The sequence below is a fragment of the Acipenser ruthenus genome, chromosome 3 (assembly GCF_902713425.1).
Source record: "Acipenser ruthenus chromosome 3, fAciRut3.2 maternal haplotype, whole genome shotgun sequence".
NCBI lineage: Eukaryota > Metazoa > Chordata > Actinopteri > Acipenseriformes > Acipenseridae > Acipenser > Acipenser ruthenus.
Genome location: NC_081191.1, coordinates 18,504,624 through 18,530,495, shown reverse-complemented (window position 1 = coordinate 18,530,495; position 25,872 = coordinate 18,504,624). Strand labels below are relative to the sequence as shown.

The window sequence follows — 25,872 nt, the reverse complement described above, 5'->3', positions numbered from 1 at the left end:
CAGGATAAATCATATGTTACTTTCATTTTAGATTAAAAAATACTTTTGTTTTTACAGTTTTGTATGTACGTAAACCTGTTTACACGCTAGTTTGTTTTGAAATGTTTATTTTATTATAGTTTTTCATTTTTTTAAGTAGTGCATTATATGTGGCAAGTTAGAAAATAAACCCTTTATGTTTAATTGTTCATTTAAATATGGCTTGAATAAAACTTTTGAGTTGTATCCGATAGTTTGTCTTTCATTTTAATATTGATGGTGTTTAAAATGTACCAGCGGTTGTAGGTATGAGTATAACCACGGCAGTTCTTTAAAGTAGTCCATAAATGTACATTTGGTGTGTGTGTGTGTGTGTGTGTTTATGTCCTGTCTTGTTCTATTTTTTACTAAAATCATTTCACCCCATTGCTTGGTCAGATTACACACTAATGGAGATAAACTGTATTCCTCTTATTTTGAGTGTGTTTTGGCTGTAATTAATCATAAGTGGTTGTGGTTAGTGTCAGTGTGCCAGTTTCTCCTGCAACTCCAATTAAATTCAAGTGCATAATGCCAGATTTAGCAAATGGCAGGGTTAAGAACATACTTCAGGACTTGTAGATGGGCCCAAACATTTAATATTACTTAGAAAGGTGTTGCACTGGTGACATAATTTCTCACTGATGTTTAAAACAAGGGGTTTGAAAAACATAGTAATATATGTAGTAAATACAGTGCATTCAGTTTTTCTAACTTTGAAACAAGCAAAAAAAAAAAAAAACTTTAAAAGGTACAATATTTGGTTCTGAATAAGCTCACAAATTTTACTGAGGGAGCACATTTATGGATTTTTGGGAAAATCATTAAAGTGATCTTCAGTGCTCGGGGAGCCATATAAAATGGAAGAAGCACCAATCGGACATCCTTTTTCCATTATTAAAAAAAAATGGTAAAGAAAGGCATGCTTTGTTTTACTTCAGAGCAGATGATCTACTGATTGAAATAAATCTTATAAAATAAAAAGATAAATGTGTACCACTGGAGAGTGAATTATTCAGGAAGAATTATATGATGGGTTTTAAGAACCAGTAAGTATTTAATATGGCATTTTTTTTTAATAACATGGGACTGAAAAGGGAAAATATCTGTAGCTAATGGGCAGGCTGCCACAAAATATTTAGTAATGTTTGACATATGCATTCCTATCGGTTTTATTGCTGGTTATAAATGTCTTGTTCTATTATTTAAATTGTTTAGAATTGTTATTAATATAAAACATATTTTATTGAATATTACTATTAGAAGTTGTTTTCATTATATTTTGTTTTTGACAACATGGTTATTTGCACATATTAATCAATATTTTACAGAATGATCCTGTTTTCTTGAAATCTTGTGGTTTACACCTCATGAAGCGTGTAAAAACGAAGGAAGAGTGTTTGAGACAGGACATATGCTTTAATTTACTGAGGAGGCCTGCTATTGTATAACACTTTCAAAGCTAACAATTTGTGTTTTTTCTGTGGAAGAGGATATTACATTTCCGTGGTTTACCTACAATTGTAAGCTAAAAGGGTGATTCATTGCTACATACTTATTGAGATGCCATCCATCATCAAACACTTAAAAATCACCACTAGTACCGCTGTATTGTTTAAAAAAGTGAGGGTTAGTCGCAGGGATATTTGAAAACTGTAATCCAATTGTGCATAGAGCCATTATAGTCACCCGCTGCCTCTGTATTATATTGAATATTACACTCCTGTTTTGATAATGCTACCAATGCCCTTCCATTCTGTTTCCATGGTAACACATCCAGCTTCCTCGCTTTGGCAGGCTTGTTAGAAAACATCCCTTCAATATCTGTAAACATGTTTTGTTAAAAAAGAAAAAGTCAAGCAGTAAAGGATTTTTTAAAATGTGCTTCCCAAACCTACCGCCAGTTCACAGAGTAAACATGTTTGGGTTTTAAAAAAGTTCTTCATTTTCTGCAGATTTTCTAGTGGTTTTGGCTACCATTTGCTATTATGACAATACATGGGAAACAAAACAAAGACTGCACGAATCAGAATTAATTTGTCAGAATCCTTTGGGAAATATTTTAAATCTCAATTTTCAGTTTTATATATATATATATATATATATATATATATATATATATATATATATATATATATATATATTTGTGCATTGTATTTTTTAATCCCCTGACAGAGCGTCAGGTAGAAAACTAAGGTTACAACCGTGGCCAGTGCAGTTTACGATCCCTCGCTTCTCTTATGACACTGAGCTTAAGTTTGAAAGCGGCAACAAAGCATACACGAAAGATGGCACTCTGATGAGCCCTGTAGGTATAAAATTAGACATTAGCTGAGGAGATTTTCCAGTACAAGGCTTATCTATCGGATGCAGAGTTCTGCTCAGTGGCAGAGGCCTTAGTAAAGAAACACCCATGTTTGAAAGAGCCTGGATCTGTCACAAGCTATTATGGATGGAAAACTAGCCTGAAGTTCAAAATGGGGAACTACAGAACCAAGTTATGGAGTCTTCGCTGCCTAGAGCTGACTGCCAATTGCCAATATATATATATAAACTTTGCTATTTGACAAAAAAGATTGGTTGACATGCCAAATGACCAAATAATATTTGATTCTTGTTTTGCACAAAACACAGGATACTTAAGATATTATACCAATCTCTATTCCTTTAAAAACAACAATAAATCCCATAGCAAGAACACTAATAAGACTACAAAAAATGTCTACTCTCTGTATGAGAAACATTTGAAAATAGCAAAAAATGTTACCATTTGTTGAATTTCTCAGCAAGAAAAGTCAGTAAGCTACCAGGAATGTTTATGTAATGTTGAGTCATGGGCTATTAAAATCTGAATTTTTTAAACACAAACAATAATTCCATTGAACATGTTGTACAAAAAGAGAAAAGTAGATATAAATGCATGCAAGTAGGTGACTGATCCTGTAAATGTGTGTGTCTATATATATATATATATATATATATATATATATATATATATATATATATATATTCCTTTGGTGTTTCCCTGGAAATTGCAAAGAAAAATATGCATGTGCCAAACAATACAGAACTAATTGGTTTTAGTCCTTTTATCAAAGTGGAAATTTAAAATTGGGAATAGGGTCACTAAAAAGTATGTTTGTATGTCACAAACCAAAAAAGACTAAGAAAACAGCAACAACTTAAGAGTAGCTAAAATCACTTATATCAAATTCCTGGGTTGTTTATTTCTAGAGCTGCAAGTTTGAAAGGATGTGGTAAGTGAACACCCTCGAACATCAAGTGTGCAATTCTCACAAAATGTTGCAGACTTTAGCCTCCGTGCGCAGACTTTTGGTTTGATTAATTGAACAAATGACAGGTCCACAGGTGAACCGCAGAACTATTGAACTGCAGTTGAAAAAAATAACCTCCAGAATTAGCTACTTAAAAATCAAGTCACTACTGAAACTCATACACACTTAAGTGACTGTTGCAAATACTGTAGCCCACGGTCTTCCGATACTGCAAGATCAGCATTTGAAAAGTGTAAGATAAAGAAAGAGGTGACAAACTTACAGTTTATTCAAAGGCGAGTTAGCTGATGGCAAAAAATATTTAGTTGTGTCTGTCTTGTGCAGAGCTAGGGATCTACTGTAATTTTGATGAAAAATTAACTTCCATTCTGATAGCTTGGTTAAAAAGCCAATCAATTTTAAGGAAATATGTTTTTTTTCTCTCTACTTGCATAATTTAGGAAAGAGTTCCTTACTAATAAAATATATTTATTTAAGCAAAAGTGCCTGTCGCTGAAGGCTCTTCCTATGGTAACAGGAGTTATGCATGCCTAATTGAAGGAGACCGGCAAAAAAAAATCACTATAAGGACCCAGGTTACTAGAAGTTTTAAAATAACGCCACTTGCTTGTAATTCTTTGTTGTTTACCCTTATTCTGAGAATGTATGAGCTGTGGTTTGGCTTGTGTAGCAGTGGCAGACACAGGGTTGACTTCATGAGCAAATGTACAGTGTTGATTGGCTAGTTATGGCAGGACATTGATTGGACGATTTAGCCGAGTATTAAATTGTTGACCAACTGTGTCTTTGCTCAGTATCTGTGATTTTTAAATGTTATTCTCAGTTGATGCAACATGCTTCTATAATCACATGGAAATCCACTGGAGCTAGAACTGTATGCAGGTGGTACTAAATAGTTTAAAAAAAAAAGTATGCTGCAGGTCCCAGTTTGTACACAGTTTCACAGTGGATACAAAAAAAGAAAACAGCCATTTAGATTCAATAAGTAAAATAAATTCTTGAACAATTTGGTTGTAAAGCCAAAGATTACTTTTTTTTACCTGATCATAGCTGAATACTGTAGCCTATTTGCATTTTATACTTATATGTGTTTGTTTGAAAACAAAATTACTATAACTTATGGCTGGTTGAGTATACAGCTGAAAAAAAACATCTACCACAGTAGACTAAGCAGGCCTCAACTGAGGTCTTATGTGTGTATCTACTCAGGGATTGGTTATTTTCTCCTTCACTCAACCATACCTACAGTTATTGCTTAATTTTATAGATTATTTTATTTTTAGACTTCTATGTTTTGCCAGGCCCTTTTATTTTAATGTGTTCCTGACAGTGTACCAGCTGTTATAACACTGTTCCTCAGTCTGAAACTGTGAACATCTCATTTGAATTTTAAATTGAGGGTGACAATTTAATGTGTGGTCATTCTACTGGGTATTCTATTGGATGTATCCAAAATCAAATTGCGTTGACTATAATTTAAACCTGTTTTACAATAATAATACTATTTAATGGCGCTCAAAAGTGACCAAATAAAGATAAATGTTTAACTGGTTCAATATTTCTAAGCAAAATATAATCTATGATAAATGTCCACAGACAGTTGATCTCCTCATGATTGATTAAAGTTTCCATCTAAAACCATAGTTGTAATAAATGCTAACACAATATGGAATACAGAACCACGTGTCTGATGTGGCTGTTGAAATCACATCAGAGAGATAAAATCAAGGAACTGCTAAATGAAATGCTTTTTAGGACGATGTTAATCAATATAGGTAAAGAATTTAATAACATCGTCAACTGTAACAAACTTCCATAATTACCCCCCCCCCCCCCCCCCAGGTGGTAAAGTAAATAAGAACAAAAGACATTGTTTAGGAACACCTGAATCAACTTTTGGTACAATATATATCAGCAGCTGCCCAGTCACTGACAGATAGGCTATAATTTGTGTTTATAATTACTGTGCTCTTAACTAAATCTAGAGGCAGATTTTTAAATGAGTAATACAGTAGTCAATATACTATATGAAAAATGTACAAATGAAAGAAAGCACTCTGCTTTGTTAATTTAAGGTTAAGGTATTAATTAAGTGAAATTAAGTGAAGTACCTTGTTTTAAAAATAACTTATTTTAGAAATAGGACATATGGTTGATGTACCTCGCCAGTTTGATATATGTGGGGGACACTGATAATGCTGAAACAATTTGATACAATAACAGTCATACGATAAAGTGCTAAAATATGTTTATTTTGACTGGCAAAGGCTTTACATCTGTATGTGTACATAACTCAGTCAAGAAATATAACCCAGCTCTGCAATTAGGTAGTCTTGAGATTCAGGACATTGGTGCAACTCTCAGAAGGTCAGATTTTATAAAAAAAAAAAAAAAAAAAAAGAATACAGTAGGTCCTGAATTTTCCTGTCCAAATGTTTAAGTGTACATTTCTGGAAGACGGGTGATATCCTTGAAACTAGTTTTACTACAAATTGTAACTTCCTGTGTTAAAGAAAGGAATTTTAGAATTGATTAAATATGTGACAAACTTTATTTTGTATGGCATTAATAAGTATGTAAATTATATTCAATTACTATTTATTCAAGGTCAGTTACATGTTAATAAACAGTCAATATGCAACTGGGGTGCTTGTGTGCATCCACCATTGCAATATTTGTTCCATGAATTATTATAGCAATAATATAAACAATAAAATGTACTATTTGATATAATTAAACAATACTTATTCACAAGCTGTCAAGACCTCAAAGGTCTCTTCTGCAGAAACCCAGTGGAACTTTCAAATGCTATCCATTTTTAAAGATTTGTAAAGTTGTATTTATTGTATTTTGTTGTGGAAGTGTCAGAGACATTCTAGTGGGTGACTAGACTTGGGTCACTGAAACCTAGTATGCGTATTTACAAAACCTAATTGAAACCAGTTTCTGTATTTTTTATTTTTTTTTGGCATATGGTTGAATGTAGCTTACTAGTGTCTGGTGCTAACCAGGAGGCCAAGTCAATGGTTAAAATTAAAGCATGAGTCTGAACCAAACAATTTCAAAATGAAACCATCTATCATTTTCACATAATTTGTGTTATAGCAATATTAGAAATTTATATAAGAACTATGAAATGCAGCTGCAAAATCATTTGCATATGCAGTCAGGGCTGAGTCCCTTGATTTCCTGGAAGGCCAAATAACATCCTGTGTGTACAGTATATGTCGTTGCTGATCAAGTCCTGATCTCACCTCCCTCTCTGTCACTACCTTTGAATTTCATGCAGTCCAACTAACCTCTCCCTGTCAACTCCTGCTCATTGTTTTGTACCGCCCCCCTGGGCCTCTCACTCACTTTCTGGATGAACTCGACTATCTACTCTCCTCCCTCCCCTCTCTGTCTACCCCGACTGTCCTGTTGGGTGACTTCAACATCCATCTCTCCAACCCCAGCCACTCTGCTGGATTCCTCCCTCTCCTTCACTCCTTCGACTTCTGTCTCTCTCCGTCCCCTCCTACCCACAAAGCTGGCCGTCAACTGGACCTCACCTTCTCCAGGGCCTGCTGCCCCTCCAACCTCTCTGTCACCCCCCTGGACCTCTCTGATCACTATTTCATCTCTTTTTCTCTGTCTCTCCCCCCTCTCCCTGCTCCTCCTACCCCCACTGTCACCTCTCGCCGTAACCTCCGCTCTCTCTCCCCCTCTGTCCTTGCCTCCACTGCTCTCTCTCACCTCCCTCCTATCGACTCCTTTTCACAACTCTCCGTAGACTCTGCTACCTCCACCCTCTTCTCCTCACTCACCTCCTCCCTCGACTCCCTCTGTCCCCTCACCTCCCGACCCGCTCGCCCCTCCCCTCCCCATCCCTGGCTCTCCTCTGTGCTCCGCTCGGCAAGAATCACACTGCGATCTGCTGAAAAGAAATGGAAGAGAACCAAACTCCCTGCTGCCCTAGACCTTTACCGCACTCTTCTCTCCTCCTTCTCCTCTACTCTCTCCTCTGCTAAATGTGCTTATTTCCAATCTGTAATCCAAGCCTCCACTAACAACCCACGTAAACTATTCTCTACCTTCTCCTCCCTCCTAAACCCTCCCCCCCCTCCTCCTCCCTCCTCTATCTCCCCTGACGACTTTGCCTCCTTCTTCTCTTCTAAAATCTCAGATATCCGCAAACTCTTTAACACCTCTCCCTCCCCCGCACCCCCTCCTGCTCCAACCCCTACACCCACTACATCCCCTACTAACTCGCCCTCCCTCTCCACCTTCTTGCCCCTCTCAGACTCTGACCTCTCCTCCCTGCTCCAGGGTCACAAACCCACCACGTGTGCCTTGGACCCCCTCCCCACTCACCTCTTTCAAGCTGCTGCTCCTGCTCTACTCCCCTTCATCTCCTCCCTCCTCAACACCTCTCTACTTTCTGGCATCTTCCCCTCTGCCTTCAAAAAAGCCTCTATCACTCCCCTCCTCAAAAAACCTACCCTCGACCCCACCTCCCTCCAGAGCTACCGTCCTGTCTCCCTCCTACCCTTCCTCTCCAAAACCCTCGAGCGGACTGTACACCGCCAGCTCTCTGCTTTCCTGTCCAACCACTCTCTGCTTGACCCTCTCCAATCTGGCTTCCGCTCTGCTCACTCCACTGAAACCGCCCTTCTCTCTGTCACCAACTCACTTAAGTGTGCCCGAGCTGCCTCTCTCTCCTCTGTCCTAATTCTCCTCGACCTCTCTGCTGCCTTTGACACTGTTGATCACTCTATTCTACTATCATCTCTTGCTGACCTGGGGATCTCTGGCACTGCTCTGGCCTGGTTCTCCTCCTACCTCTCCAACCGCACTTACCAGGTAACCTGGCGTGGAGCAACCTCCACACCTCACCCTCTCTTGACTGGAGTCCCCCAAGGGTCAGTCTTGGGTCCTCTCCTGTTCTCTCTCTACACCCGCTCCCTGGGCCCCCTCATCGCATCCTATGGTTTCTCATACCATTTCTATGCTGATGATGCTCAGATTTTCCTCTCCTTCCCCACCTCTGACTCCACCATCTCCTCCCGTATCTCTACCTGTCTGTCTGCTATTTCCTCCTGGATGCACTCGCATCACCTCAAACTCAACCTCTCTAAATCTGACCTCCTTTTCTTTCCCTCCTCCTCCCCCTCCTCTGATCTCTCTATCTCTGTTCCTCTGGAATCTACCACACTCTCTCCCTCTTCCTCAGCTAAAAACCTTGGAGTCACCCTGGACCCCTGCCTCTCTTATTCCCAGCACATCTCCACTCTGGCACGCACTTGCAGATTCTTCCTGAGCAACATCCGAAGAATCCGACCCTTCCTCACCAACTATGCTACCCAGCTCCTGGTCCAGGCCCTGGTACTCTCCCGCCTAGACTACTGCAACTCCCTCCTGGCTGGCCTCCCTGCGTCCGCCACCCGTCCGCTCCAGCTCATCCAGAACTCTGCTGCTCGCCTGGTGTTCTCTCTACCTCGCTTCGCCCACGCTACTCCACTACTCCGCTCGCTCCACTGGCTCCCGATCACCGCTCGCATCCAGTTCAAGACTCTTGTACTAGCCTACAGATGCCTTGATCAGACTGCACCCAGCTACCTCCAGACCCTCATCTCTCCCTACACCCCCACTCGACCTCTCCGCTCCGCCTGCACTAGAAGACTGGCTCTACCTCCGCTACGCTCCCCTGCCTCCCGAGCCCGCTCCTTCTCCACCCTTGCTCCGCAGTGGTGGAACGACCTTCCTACAGATGTCAGGACTGCCCAGTCCCTGACCACATTCCGGCGCCTCCTTAAGACTCACCTCTTCAAACAGCACCTGTAGAACTCCTCTGTTGTATCCTGGGACACTATCACCCTTCATTTAAATATGCTTTATTTTGCTCTTATCTGCCCCCTATTTTACTGCATTTAATCCTGTACCTCAGAATATTGTAATCTCCCAAGTGTTTAATCTGTAGTATTTTGTACTTAATCATATCCTGATGTAACTATCACTATTATCTGCTGTATTATTGAATTGTGGTTTGTCACACTTGAGAATTATTGTATTTCTTGTTCTTATTGTATGACTTATATTGTAACACTTGAATGTATTTGTATTTGCTTGCGATTGTAAGTCGCCCTGGATAAGGGCGTCTGCTAAGAAATAAATAATAATAATAATAATAATAAAACAGGACTGTGCACCTTGCAGGGTGATCCTTGCAGTACAATCCCTGTATCTCAATCCATTTGAGTATGAGTGGAATCTCTTTAATTCAGACATATTGATTGACATAATCATTTTGTTACTATGCTTTATACACAATACTGTTACAACTACTGCTACTAATATACTAATACTAATACTACCATTTAGACCAAAGGGGAGGCATTCCTTCTGGAGCCCCTGTGGCACAACCCCCATTTTAGTGCGCAAGTGTTGGAATCCCCCGCGGTCTGGAAGCAGATGGTCTTAGCCAGAGTGGCCAGTCTGGAATTTCCTGGATCATGAGCGCTCGGAATGGTTAACCCCCGAGACGATCGCAGCCAGAGTATCCTGGAGGACCACCAGAATGCCCTGCCAAAGGTGCAGGACCTTACACAGTCTCCCCTCAAGAACAAACTGAGAAGGATCTCGGAGGGATTGGGGATCTAGAATGGAGAGTGCTCCACAGTGTCAGGGGAGTTCCTAAGTCACTTCATCAACTCGGACGCCGTCAGTCCAAGTCAGGGTTTCACATTTACCTACCATGCCCAAGATTGCAGCTCTTCTTTTTCCTGCTGAAGAACCTCCTGCTGCAGTTCTGGTTGCTTCCCCCTCCCCCCCATGTTCATGACTCCACCCAGGCAAGACTGCCAGGTCTCCTAGGGGGGGTCTTTTGACTGCAGAGCCATATTTAGTGCCGATCCCGGGTTCTTTTAGAGCACGCCCATGGGGGTATCATGGCCTTTGTCGACCAGTGGGCTCTAAATGCCGAGTGGGCATTTTCAACCATTTTTTTATTTTAAATTAGTTAAATGTCCATCCCTGAGGGTGCTAAATATAATGTTTCTCCAGCTGTCACTTGACAGTTTGAAGGTCAGATTAGTTTTGTTTTTGTTTGTGTGGTACATTAGGAGGCAGTGTGGTTTAGTGGTTAAAGTCCAGGGCTTGTCACCAGAAGGTCACCGGTTCACATCCCACCTCTGCCACTGACTGACTCACTGTGTGACCCTGAGCAAGTCACTTAACCTCCTTGTGCTCAATCCTGCGGATGAGAAGTTAAATCAGTGTCCTATTGTAAGTGACTCTGCATATAATGCACAGTTCACAGCCCACCTCTGTAAAGCGCTTTGTGATGGTGGTCCACTAAGGTGCTATATAAAAATAAAGATATTATTATTATAATATAGTTTTTGATTACCTCCTCAACTGTTAATTGTCCTCATTCATGACAAAATGTGCTTGTGGTTTGCAGGTGTTCTGTCAGAAACATAAAATTCAGATTACAGTAGTTGCACTGCTGCACGTCAAAGATCTTGAGGGGAGAGTTGACACTGTATGCATGCTTTACTGCTTTAATGTATATTTGATAGATTTCTGTGGCCACTAGTCTACATTATAATGTTGTAAAGTAATTTAGAGACACGCAGTGTAGATGAGGTCCCATGCACTTGAATCATTACTGCTTATTGGCAAAGAACACACAGCCACCATTTCAGAGTCTAAACAATACCCAGGACTTCATCTACAGTTCAACAGTCAGTAAAGCATACAATAGAGAAACTTCTTCCAATAGGATTCCAAGCAGCACAAGCCTTTCCTCGCTGCAGAAAAAAGCATGTTGCATCTATGCGGCATATTGAATTGCAGCATTGAGCCTTTGAATCCAGAAAACTGTTCTCAAAATAGATAAACAGAGGACACTCCATGAACATGGAGTAATGTAGTTGTTCCTCACATGAGGATGTCCAAAAAGGCAAATGGGTTGTTTATGACCAACATCATGAGTAAAATAAACATAGCACTCCGTGAACATTTAAATAGCAACACAAAGTAATTTGGAAGAGTATGATTTACTCTGTATACAGTACACCTCAAGTGTTTCTGAGAAGTTCAGGCTAATGCAATGCTGTGGTGAATCCATACTTTTTTACTTGTTGTTCAGTGTTAGCATCTTTGTATAAGGTCATGAGCAATTTCTCCATTACGTTATATGAACAGACATCTCTTATTACTGATTCTGTAATGTCATCATTATTTACATCATGCAAATACTGATGAACTGTTTAGTAAACATTATTATTTATACCAACATGACAGCATAAAATGACATGCAGGATGAGATCATATGGGTCATTTTTGTCCTCTATGGCTATTTATCAATTCATTTGTATTATCTACAATTGCAATACTATATATTCTTTGTTATTTTTGAAAATATAATTCATACAATTAATTAGGCATAATGAACACCAAACTGGTTGACAAGAGGGACTTATTTTTACAAGGAAGTATGCTTCAGTATGCTTAGGAAACACAATAGAGGTGTTCACCACAAACATAGTGGTGGGATTTGAAATGACTGTGGTAGCAATGTCCAGCTGATTAATGACCCAGGACATGTGAATAGAAACATGTTACATTTTTAGTGTTTAAATACAAATGTTTACACAGGAGGCATAAACAGTAACTAATGAGAATTTTAAGGTTCAATAATGTTAGCCGTGGGCCTATCACCAACATTTTCATGTACCCAGTTTGATGGTGGTCTCTTTGCTCTCCAACAGGATCCATTAGCTCCTTGATAACTCTTCATGTTTTAGGAAGAAGACAACCAGACCACACTGTGGCTGTTTGATAACACAGCACTGTGACATCATTAATCTTACAAGTCTTGTATACTCCGGGCCTTGCTGACTTTTCCTACACAGTAGGTAAGATAGCAGTGCCACTTATATTTTGACATAAAAACTGAGAACCATACTCAAATTTACATAACAGGAAGGCTGGATTTGCTTTGATGTACTTAACATTATAAACATCACATTCGTCTACTTTAACTAATAATGTTCCCAATACATAATCATTAAGAAAACATTTGTGAAAGGCAAACATAAAACAATAATACTTGCTCATCAGAGTTAACTTAAAGCAATTAGATATTTCCAAACAGTGTTATCTAGGACGTAATCTTAGGAAAAACATAAAATGACACATAAAACACACACCAGAGCAATTATGAACAACAATTCAACTTCTATCCAAGAACAACCAGAAAAGTAAGACAGAATTATTAACTGTCACGTATAAGGAATTCGGCTGTAGCTAGTCAGTTTCTGTTTTTTGAATTCCCAGTATTCTCAGTTTAGCCACTGACTAACCCCTTGTCATAAGACTGTTGCAAATGCCACGTATCCATTATAGACGATGGTTGGTATGTTTTCTAATACCAACAAGGCTTCAAATCTACTTTAGTTTCTGAGGTCTGTGATTGAATCATGCACTTCCAATATAATAAAAAAGGCCAACATCACATCATTGTAAAGTAATATGTGGCTTACATTTATATACACATTTTTTGAGAGAAATGTGGATTTGTTCTGAATATATTATTATTATTATTATTATTATTATTATTATTATTATTATTATTATTCAGTTGTACAACTAATAAAAAGAGGTAACATTGGTTAATATGGTAAACATTTCACATGGAAAGGAGCAGCAAAAGAGAAGGCTCTAGTTTCCTTAATTATGAAATTGATTCAACTTTATGTACAATACTTACATAAATAAAGTTGCTGCTATCTTTCACAATAAATGATCATAAAAAACTGCAGGGTGAAAAGGTTGCCTATAAAAACGCTCTATTAAAAACACTGTGTCCCTTAAGTGCAGACCTTTTGCCAGTTTCATTAAGTTTACACTAGCTAACCAGATTATTTTTTGTGCAGTGGGATCATAATTCATTTGACAACACTTGTGTTATACATATTCATAAAATTAAAACATAGAAATGTGCTAATGAATCCAATATACTTTGAAGTTCAAGCTGTGTTGTCATTGATTCATATGTGAAACACTTATTTTTTGTTATCCCTGCTTATTTCATAAAAAATCTTACAGGCCACAGTGTCAAACTCTACAATATTCCACATCGTAAAGTAATAGGTGGCCTTTGTGTTCTTTAGTTACCTCAAGGAGATACACTTAAAGTTTTATTGCTTTGGTCAAGTAGCAGTTTGGGAAAAATCCTGTTTATATGAATCCCACTTAACTGATAGCAATTAAGTACAAGGACAAGATTTACTGATGTTTAACCTATAGCACCCTGTATTGTGGTTTCTGGAATTTCAATTATATATATATATATATATATAATGAAAACATTAAGGGTTTTTCCAAGTGCAACTTAACTCCTGATAAATTATGACAATTAACCCAGATTAACATTATTTCGCCAATCAACATAATTTCGGAAATCATATTAGCATGATTATTTAATAACAAAATAGGCACGACGACTGCTTGAAAATGCCCAAGTCAATGCTACATACCGATTTGTTGATCAACACTGGAGTTATCATTTACAACCTTATTCTTGCCAATATTCTTTCATGTAAAATTCAAAGCTTGCTACTGTAAAAGAGTGCTGCAATTTATCCACTGAATTATACAGTCGTAAAATTATTCCTGCACACATAACTCTCACACATAGCCATTAGCTTCTGTCATCAGTTCTTTTTTCTGTTCATCAGAGAAATGAGAAAATAATAAGGTTATTGTTTGTTTTTATCTCCTCTTATTAAGTTGTTGGAGAAGCAATGAGGCTGCATGTGTTTGACATCTGTGTATGTATTTATTTCCATTACTAGTAGTGAAAGGTTGTAGAGAATTACAGAAGGACTCATTGCTAATTGTATATTTCAGTGGGGAATCACAACAGTCCAAATCATTTTTAAAAAATGCCCATGATAACATTCTCCACTTATTTTTCTTTCCTTTTTAGTCATTATTTCTGAAGCAGATACAGAATAGAGAAAGCTATTTTACAGAAGATAATGATTTTGATTGGCAAATCACCTACCACCCCCACTGAATGACTGATAGTGTCCTGTTTAAAATAATACGTTATGTTTGCTCCCCTTGTACTTCCCACTCACATCACCCACAAATGTTCAAATGAGAGAAATAATTCCTGTAAGAACACGCTGTATGGCATTCCTAAATGTCTACATCAGTACAGAGAACACAGAAGAAAAGAAGCCATTTGGCTCCTCAATGCTCATTCCCAGGAGCTGATTTTTCACAGAAATTCGTCTTAGCTGCCCTTAAAGGTTTCCAGTGACTCAAAATCAACAAAGTGGCTTCTAATGCATTCCATACACAGCATTCTGTGTGAAAAAGTGTGTTTTTCACAAGTTTGTCTCCAATCAATTTGCAATTAAGGTGACAGTTCTTGTGCAGTAATTAAAATAAACAGACATTGACATTGAGTCTGTCTGTGATAATATAATTATGTTGTTTACTTTTGATCGACCCGGTCCGTAGGTTCTGGATTAAGCACATTTATATCCACTCTATACCTATATCTATTTCAGTATTTTACTGATACAAAAATTATACCCAGAATACATAAAAAATAATCAAGGGATTTTGAGAAATGAATGGTAAAATCATATTATTTATTTGGAAATAAAGAAAAGGCATTACAAACAAATGAACAAATGCAGGTTTTAAATTTAGCCATAGATCACTCTCACAAATGCAATAAAACGTGATGTTAATTGATTCACAAGGCCTGTGGAATGTTTCTCAACAGAGGCGCTACATTTGCCGACATTGTTATGTCTATGAAAGCTTTAAGTCACTGTAGTATAATATAAATGATGATGAAAGAAGATAGTTGATTTAATATATGTTTAAAAATACATAAATATCTCGCCTCTTTGTAGATTCAGTAGGCCTACTTTAACTATGCAGTACTTGGCAGCTACTGGGGAGTCTGTTTAAACACAAAAAATAAATGGCAAAAGGTAAATCATATTGAACAGCAAATAAGGCACATTATTATTATTATTATTATTATTATTATTATTATTATTATGTTTTCAAATAGTAGTTCTATATAAATGTGAGATTACCGGCCTGTGTATTATTGGGTATTTTTGGAATAAATTTTATTTTGGGCGTGGAGAGACTTTGATTTTCCAAGTACTGGTAATGGATTACAAATAAGATTTAGGTCATGAGGTATAAATTGAAAACGGTTAAAAGTGTGTTATTTAAACACTGCAATACAAAGCTTTCACCCTCATTTTCCCACATCTGCACAATTATTGAGTAGTATTCAATCTGCATGTTTACTGCTGCGGACAATTATCAGCTAACAAACACACCCAAGAAGGTGCTGTCAGAAAATACGTTATTTGATTGCCATTGATTGATCCCTGATAATTCTGTAAATGAGGAAAAGATATTTTCTTGTTGTAGTTATAACATTCTTTTAACAAGTTTCATTGTGTGTGCAATTTAACAACCACCGTCAAAAAACAATACTCTTTATGAAGTACTCTATCTGCACACCTCTAATTTGAATGTATTTCCCCATGTAAATAAGTGGTACACATCATAAATAAATAAGTAATACAGTCAGCCTTCCAGTAACCTACAGTAATTCAACATTTAGTTTTGTTGAAAAGGAAAACATGGGGGATAGAACGTACTGTGTATGTAAAATATATGTCCATACTATGTATGTTCTGACAACCATCTCAATGGGCTAAATTCTCAAAGCGATCTACTTGTTATTATACAGTAATTCTAAAGCTAAACAAATCTAGATTACTTACAACTACTTGTTGTTTATTTTTGGTTTGGTAAAATGTGTCTGAATTATTATTTTTTTGTAGTTTGGATAATTTGGAATAAATAGTTCTAGCCCAATGTCCCATTAACGACTAAGACCTCTTGTTGAAACTTTTATCCGTGGTTGAGTGGTAGCTTTTGATTGTTAATATATTTTACATTTATTAGAATGCATTATTTATCTTAATTATGGAGATATAAATACTAATGTATGCCTTTTAATCCCAGTGGTGTTTCTACCTCATGACTGAAAATTACAGATCTGATTACTAGGAACTAGTGTAGGCATATAGGCATCAAAGATATGAAAGAATGTGTAATTTTCCATATGTTTTTTTTTTTTTTTTTTAAGTTTTTATATATTGAAGCCTTGTTTCCATCTATACAGATGTACACTGTAATGGTATCAGTTAAACTTGGGAAAAGGGAGTTCTCTTTTTTTACTTTATGGTGCAAATACAGCAATAGCATGTATACAGAGAGTAACTCCTTCTAGGAAGTTTAAAGGGGGCAGGATATTTGTCTGTCCAGCTAAAACTACCTTTGGGGTTGGTAGACTGAACTGCCAACTAGAACTGTGTTTTGATAAATGGAGAGCTCATCTTCAAAAAATCTGTTTTTGCATTAACAAACTATGATGTGTCTGCTTTAACTATGTCTAACTTAATTCAAGAGTTTTATGTATACTAATGGATTATAAATTTTAGAGAGACACACTTCAATAAACAATATATATGAATACTGCCCAGTGTTCCTTTAAATCACTGTAATTTTTCATGTCAGTTGATTCCCTGTGCTTTCCCTTATAAAATGTTTCCTATGGTACAGTAAATGATCACTCCAGATTTGAAGATTACCATTCTTTCTCCTTGATTTAATGTACTATGCATTTGTCATCATTTTTACCATGCACCATTGAAGCTTTGCCATACATTGCTTTTATTGCCCTATACTGCCAATTTGTTTTGTAATTACATGCTAAAACATTTTACAACAGAACTGGGGCAAGGGCACTATGTCAGGAGGCAACCAGATATTACAGACAACTGGTTAGAAGTCTTAATAGGACTTCAGTATGTGTTGTTTGAAATAATAATAATAATAATATAATAATAAACCTTTATTTATATAGTGTAATTCATGTACAATACAATTCAAAGTGCTTTACATACAGAAGAAAAAAAAAATACAAAAATACAATAATAAACAGTAAAAAAAGAGTACAGTTATTAAAAACAAAAGTAACAATAAAACTATAAATAACATAAATAAAACATAAAAATGTTATGGAAAAGCTATATTAAAAAGGTATGTTTTTAATCGAGATTTGAAGATTGCAATTGAAGGTGAGTCTGTGATAAAAGGGGGTAAGGAGTTCCAGAGTGTGGGGGCATTAAAATAGAAAGCAGCCTCGCCCATCCTTTTACCATTCACCCTCGGAATACATAAAAGGCCAGCATTTGCAGATCTCAGAGTGCGTTCAGGCTGATAAGGAATTAGCATATCATTTAGATATTGTGGAGACGTGATAGAGCATGACTTGTAAGTCCAGAGAATAAAGCGTTACAGTAATCTAACCTAGAAAAAATAAAAGCATGTACTAACTTCTTTGCATCATCCAAGGACAAGAATGATCAAACTTTCGCAATGTTTCTTAAATGATAGAAGGACACTCTAGTAATGTATTTTATATGTGGTTCAAAGGAAAGTGCAGAATCAAAAATAACCCCCAGGTTTTTCACTTCAGATTTTACATTTGATTTTAGCATACCTAGATCAATATTTGTCGAGTCCATCTGTGATTGGAGCCTAAAAGTAAGACTTCTGTCTTATCAGAATTTAACTGTAAGAAATTCTGAGACATCCAGCTTCTAATATCAGCTAGACATTTGAAAAGAACATTGATAGCTGTTGTGTCACCTGGTTTAACAGATATATAAATCTGTGTGTCATCTGCATAGCTGTGGAAATTCACCCCATGTTTACGAATAACCTCCCCGAGAGGCAGCATGTATAAAGAAAATAACATGGGACCAAGAATGGAGCCCTGCAGAACACCACATGTAATATCAGCTAGTCCAGATGTAGATTCTCCTAAGGCAACAAAATACTGTCTATTCATTAAATAGGATATGAACCAGTTTAGGACACTACCAGAATGGCCCACCCATTCTCTAAGATGATTAATTAAGATCTTGTGATCCACAGTATCAAAAGCAGCACTCAGATCTAAAAGGATCAGTACAGATAAACACTTAGAATCTGTACTTATACGTAGATCATTTACCACTTTGACAAGTGCAGTCTCAGTGCTATGGTTAGCGCGAAATCCTGATGGAAATTTCTCGAAGATGTTATTATTTCCAAGGAAACTATTAATTTGTTTAAAAACGACTTTTTCAAGTACCTTTGCTAAAAAAGGAAGGTTTGAAATAGGTCTAAAATTACTTAGATTGAACTATCTAGATTAGATTTCTTAAGTAAAGGTTTTACTAAGGCTGTTTTTAAAGAAGTAGGGAAACCTTCCTGACGACAAAGAGCTATTAACTATATCAAGGACATCATTGGATAGCTTACTAAACACCTCCTTCAAGAGAATGGTTGGTATAAGATCCAAAAGACACATAGGAAATTTAATGTACATAACTGTTTTATTTAAGTCTTTTAAGTTAATCAGAGAAAAATAATGTCATTCTGTTTCGATTGTTTTTGGTGGCACACAGAGCTCAAAATCATTTTGTGGAATTTGATCCTTAATTCTAAGTATTTTTCCATCAAAATAATTACTGAATTCTTCACACTTGATAGGTGAGGCCACAATGCAATATTCAGGTGAAGGAGATGGGTTTACTAATCTATCAATTGTTGAGAAAAGGACTCTAGCATTGTTCTTATTTTCTGCAATAAGACTGGAGAAGTAAGCACTTCTTGCTGACATTAACGCTGCATTATACTTTGATAGGCAGTGCTTTTATAGGCAGTAATGAAATGTAAGTAAGAAACTTTTTTTTCAAATTTAAATTCTGCTCTTATTTTAACAATTCAATGGTACCAAAACTAAAGAAACAAAGAGAAAACATACGCACATCCAAAGTCTTTCAAGGTGCAGGGTAGAAAGATTTTAAAGTGAAACCCGCACACTCATATATTATGCTCCAAAGTGTTTATATTTTATTATACCCAAGATCAACGTTTCGATCTGGAAGAGATCTTCATCAGGACAAAGAACATAACAAACACCACAGTATATATACACGTGGTTAAATAATTATAGTCAATTACCAACAAATGAGTAAAAGATAATAGCATCAATTAACAAATTCCTCACAAAAAGCCAATTACATCGTAGCCAATTACGTAAAACATCACATTTAAGTATTTAAGTTAGCAAATCATCTCCACATACATGAAACATACTGTGTGAAGACATTATAACAAGCATATTATGTTTAAAAAAATAAGTTTACACAATTATACTTATATAACAATTGTTACAAAGTAAAATATATATATATATATATAAAGCAGCATATACACAATCCAAAAATTGTTAAATACAGGATGATTGTTAATTATTATTCTGAGTTCATAAAATATGTTTTATTTTATTTTTATTATGTATTTTTCTAAAAATAACATAGGACCCACTATATAGTGGAACAAAGTCATAAAAAAAGTTTAATGTCAAACTGCTCATTAAGACCCTTAGGTGATATTGTATCCAGTGTATAAATCCAAAATGTTTCCCTTTGAAGTAACAGTGTGTGGACATTTCCTCCTCTATGAGGGAGATTTACTCTTTCAATACCAATATACTTTAGAGAGGATACATTATGGTTTTATCTTAAGAAATGTACAGCTACCGGATTTTTCATATCCTTTGTCCTGGTGCTACTCCTATGTTCTCTAATTGTGGTCTTTAAACATCTCTTTGTTTTCCCGACGTACACTAAACCACATGGGCATTTAAGCATATCGATGACATTAACTGTTGTGCAAGTAATAATACCTTTAATTGTGATGTTCCTACCAGTAACCGGATAGCTAAAGAAGTTACATTTGTAAGTAAAATTGCACTGTGCACTGACCACATTTATAGTTACCATCAGGGATTTCATTGAGGAATGTTCTTTGTGCAATGGGTGGTAAATCTGACTTAACTAAAAGATCTTTTAAGTTAGTCTTATAAAGATGAAACAAGGTGTCTCCTTAAACAAGTTACTTAACGTTGAGTCAGAACTAACAATGTTCCAATTTTTTTTTGATTATATTAAAGTGCTGACCTAAAGGAGAATATCGAGTGAAACACTGTATCCATTTCTCAGTAGGACATTTCTTCTTTAATTGCAAACAATCTGATTGTGAAACATTTTTTAATCTTTCTGAAGCATTCCATATCCAATCCTCAGCGTAACCCCTCTCCCTAAACCTATGTGTTAAAGTCTCCGCCTGTTGGTGAAATCGATCCTCAGAACTACAGATTCTCCGTAGTCTACTAAATTTACTAATAGGCAGACTTTTCATAAGCGGAAACAGGATGAAAACTATCCGCTCTCAAAAATGAATTTCCGTCAGTGGGTAATAAATCAGTACTCAAACTATGATTTTCCTTAATTATTAAAATATCCAAAAGATTTCTCCTAAACTGATCAGAACTCAATGTACATTTTACATTTTCATTGACACTATTTAAGTATTCAAATAATTCCAATAAATTCCAACAAATAAAAGGAAAAAAAAATATTAAAACTCCCTTTTCCCATTTTACATTTTCCTGTAAATAGTTTTGTTATCCAGGACTGTCCTTTAAACCAGACCAGCTGTGAAATCATTGACACAGATCTAATAGAACAGATCTAATAGATATGTAAAGACAGATGTGTTTATAATGCAAGTGACTCGCTGGTGTTTGTCATGTTTACACTATTCACTGGTATGCCAGTAACCATGAAGCAAAGCATTTCGGACCATATACGTAAAACATGTTTATCTCTAGATTTCTGTACATTTTTTTACTCAATTTAAAGCTGTATTCCATTACTACAGATTTAAGCTACTGCATTACAAAGAGATGGGGCACATGTAGAAAATGTATATTAACGCCTCACATCTTTGTGACTTTCAGGCAAAATGCTAAAAGATAAGGTAAAAGACTGTTCTCAACAATATAATGGCTCCCTTTTAGCATGGGTGGTAATAGTTAAATGCTGTCATTAAACTGGTAGCTGGTGATGATATAAAAATGCTCCTGAGAAATTAATGATATATAATTAACCCTTTGTTTAATTTTCCCAAGGAATCCATTTAAAAATTAAACAATCCTAAATAGGTTTGAGAGTCTTTTCTGTGTTAATGCAGTCTCCATTTTCTGCATCAGTCAATCTCCAAAGAACAACTGACTGAAATGCTTTAATATGCACGCTGGACCCAATCCAGAAAAATAAAACAAGGTCACGTTACCACGTACAGTAGTATTAGGGTGACTTTAAAATGAGTATTCCAAGATGTTCCACTGGAATTGGTGTGGCACGAGGTAAAGTAAGGTAAGACTTGCTCATGACAAATGTAAACGTACTGTATGAATGAAACATTTTGTTAAAGTTATCCAAGTTAATGTAAACTTTACTTTTTTGTCCAAGTCAATAATTCATAATTCAGGTTGCATGCACCTGCTGTCAGATACTGTACATAACATCAAGATATATTTAAGGAAAACTGCCCTTGTTGTCTCAGTGCTAGTAACTCATAATTTCTACATGGCTTCATTAAAATATAACCTGACATAATAAGTACAATTATTGAATTATTGGCCTAATCATCAACCTGCAATTAACTAACAACTTAAACATGTTGTAGCGGGGGGGGGGGGGGGGATCATCTGTGCTGACTATCTGGCACATGCGTGGTACTGCAGGAAGAGGGCAGCAGTCTTGTAAGATCCGCCTCTCAGGCATGACGACGACACTGAGAGGTGGGGAAGAGGGTGTGTTGACTTTCCCTCTCTCTGAGAGGTGGGCTTTGGGAGATTCCTCGGCCCATAACAACTGCGCTTGGTTGTGCATTCGGAGGGCCGTGTTGGGGAATATACAGTGACAACGGCAGAAGACGCCAGTGTAAAACAAGGACCAGGCAAGCCCGGCTGAGGGAGACAGCCTGCCTTAAAATAATTTCAAAAGTAAAATAAATAATTACGTACCCAAGGGGACGTGTGTAGTTATACGAGGAACTCTGGCCACCTCAGTGTATAGAAATAGCTGAGCGTAAGTCGGAGACCCATACTGACCAACTTAGCAGCAGTGGGGGCACTGCGTAAGCAGCACCTATATTCTGTAGTTTTATTACTGTGTTTTATTTCCCCTTTTCATTTCGCCTTTTGTTTTCATTATTATTATTTTTTTTTTTACTGTTTACCAGTGTTGGTATTCCTGTGGTCCTGAGGATCGTTGCCGGTACTCAGGCCATGGACAACAGCGTCCTCTGCGGGCTAAAAGAAAACATCAAAAATAATAAAACCTGGGCACCAGTGTGGTGTTTTCAAATAAAACTTCTGTCTCCCATGTGTGTCAGTGAATTGCCCACCACCCTTCCACACATGTGTATAAACAATAATAGTTAAAATAGGAGGCATATTGCAAACATGAGTGTGACAGGGAGACCCTGTCACTGGTTCTTGGGTGCATGTGTGCCTTTATGGAAGCAGCTTGTACGCACAACAGGAAACACGTTGCTAAGGAAATAATTGAGCAGGTAGGCTTGTCCGGCACTGAGATGATCGGGAGGTCCGGATTGGCTGGGGGGGCATGCCTGGGGAGGATGTGCAGAGCTCAAAAAGAATTGGCGCCACAGCTCCAAGCTACTGCACAGCCATAGCCATACAAACGGGTGCTGAGAGAAAGATTACTGTGTTTACATCGAGGAGGAGAGCGTCCACTCCATGGAGAGAACTACTACACAAAACCCTTCCACTCCAAGACGGTGCTCATGAAGGCATTGCCCAGCTGAGGCCGTTTCAAAAGAGGCAGGAGTTGCTGTGAGAATGCCGGGACTCCGGGAGCCCAGAAGTATTTCAGTTTAGGAGATGTTGAGCTTAAACAGTGTAGAGAGGGTTTACGTAGCGTAGTAGGTTCCTGGAGTGGGACGTTCCTTTTAGTAGGACTAGCGCTCGCCATTTGTGCGACAAACTTTTATTTTTAGCTTTGTTTTCTTTATTAAACCTGACACTATGGTACCCTAGTGTCAGCACTTGTGCTATTAAATCTGCCAGCATGTCAACTCCCATATAATTATTTTTTTGTTTTGTTTTTTGTTTGTCATGGTTTTAAACATACATGACTTTTGATAGCATATACTTTTTGTAAGCAGGACTTGATTTCATAATTATGTGTCTGTTTATTAAATTATCATATATTTGCAATCACTGCACAATGAGACATGTTAAAATGCAGTACTCTAAAAGCCTTAGTGATGTTTATATCAGCTGCATTTCTAAGATTTTGTCCTGGAAAGGTGGGTCTTTATTATAGCATGGTCCATTTGTAGGCAACTGCCCACCCTATGGTCAATGTATGGTAATTGGATAATTGGGCCCACTGCAAAAAAGTGGGTGTTCTGAAAATATTTACGTACATTGTTATAAAGCTAAATATGCAGAAACATTGTGTCAGCTTTGCAGTGGAGCAAATGTTTGAAATCTAGATTATTCTCACTTAATCTACAGAATAATGTGTCTATGCTGAAATAAACAATGGTATATTTACAATGTGTGGTTTTGTCTGAGCATTAACTTGTTATGAAACTTATGAAAAACAAACTTTGCCTGCATATCCAAATACACATTTATTGTTATGTATCGTTTACATGAGCACATTGATTGCATGCAGTACTGTATTTGTGTTAAACCTGCCAATGGTATCCTTAAGATATTTGTTACCATATGTAAGATACAGGCATATTGTTGAGTAGTTTTAACATTTTACTAATCAATCTTTCTTTGAATTATTGTCTTGACAAATACTGGGCCACAACTATAGTGCCAACATGTATCTTGGTTATATTGATGTTATTTCCTTTGTGTCAATAATATGCTGAAAAAAATCATTACAATTTTAAGGTTGCTGGGGGGAATATTTGTAGTATATGCTTAAGCCTTACTTTATATAAAACAGATTTTGTATAAAAGAAAAATCATACTTTTTTTACAGTACATCTGGGCAATAATTGGTTACAGGTGGTGAGTAGACCACAAATATTCAACAACTGTCATTGATATATTATGATCCTATAAACACCATCATAAATATAAAGATATGTGTTTGGATAAAAAGCTATTTTAATTACAGAAACATATTATAATCAGATTTTCAAAGAACCTATTACCTGTTATTGTTGCCAGTTTAGGGGATGATTTATTGTACATTTTACCTGTATAGGGAGGATTTCATAGAAATGACACCATATCCACACTACTGTAAATAAGGTGTGACTAACATGCAATGAAACTACTGTAAATAAGGTGTGAATAAAATGTGATTAAACTGTACTGTAAATAAGGTGTTGTCATTTTTGTCTCAATCCTAAAATGATTGGTTATGCAAAATTATGCCTATTTTTGGGTCATCCCCATGACCTCCCAGTTGGAAATTTCAAAGCTAATCACTGCAATACCTGGCTGCCAGTATAAGGGGGCACAGAGTTAATGAAAAAAGCATGGCAATATTGATTAAACGGTCTGAAGACTGTATTTATGATGGTACAGCTATTTATTTTGCAGAACTAGCAATAACCTTTCCTATAAATTCCTACATATGTAATGCTGATCCAATTCTTAATCTGTACATTTCTTCCAGATTGAAAACTATATTCAGGAGAACATGAAGACTGAGATGGCTCAGATTCAGCAGAATGCTGTCCAAAACCACACAGCCACCATGCTGGAGATAGGCACCAGTTTGCTGAGTCAGACAGCAGAACAGACACGGAAACTCACAGATGTTGAAACACAGGTATGTCCGAGGATAAATTACATATCAAACAACCCGAAAAACTGTACGGTCCAACGCCAATATTTGTTTAAATACAAACTTGCATTAAAAAAAAACATTGAGCGATACAGCTTTCTTGTTCTTATTCAAGCAGGTGTTTGTTGGAGGTGAGATATAATATGACTTTCAAAGGACATCAGAAATATTTGGGACATAACTGAACTAGGACATGGGAATGGTTCAGCTTTAAATGTCATTCAGTTTTGGCTAATATATATATATATATATATATATGTATGTATGTATATATATATATATATATATATATGTATGTATATATATATATATATATATATATATATATATATACATATATATATATATATATATATATATATATATATATATATATATATATATATATATATATATATATATGTATTAATGCTAAAAAAAAAGTTACAATGATATTCATAATGGTGTATGTGTCGCACCGGTGTATAAACAGTTTAAACGTTAAACAGTTGTAGCAACACGTGTGGACGTATAACGCGATATCTTTTGGAACCCTGCTACTTACTCTTTAAGGTCTAGTGAAGCTTACCAGGTTGAATTTTAAAAATCTTTAACTTTATCTAAAATACACTTTATAAAGAGTGCAAATATAAGCATAAAACATTTCAGTAGAGAAAGCTTTGTGAACACTTTCTAAAAATAAAAAAATATATACATTTATCTGTCTT

General features: G+C 36.5%; 1 protein-coding gene across 1 annotated transcript in view; it reads left to right on the top strand.

Moving 5' to 3' along the window:
- LOC117394235 (angiopoietin-1-like) overlaps positions 1 to 25,872 on the top strand; it is an 89,013-nt gene that overhangs the window by 23,840 nt on the left and 39,301 nt on the right. Inside the window, exon 2 of the mRNA XM_033992327.3 lies at positions 24,995 to 25,150. Within this exon, the coding sequence (XP_033848218.1) occupies positions 24,995 to 25,150 (156 nt within the window). The remainder of the gene's footprint in view (positions 1 to 24,994; positions 25,151 to 25,872) is intronic.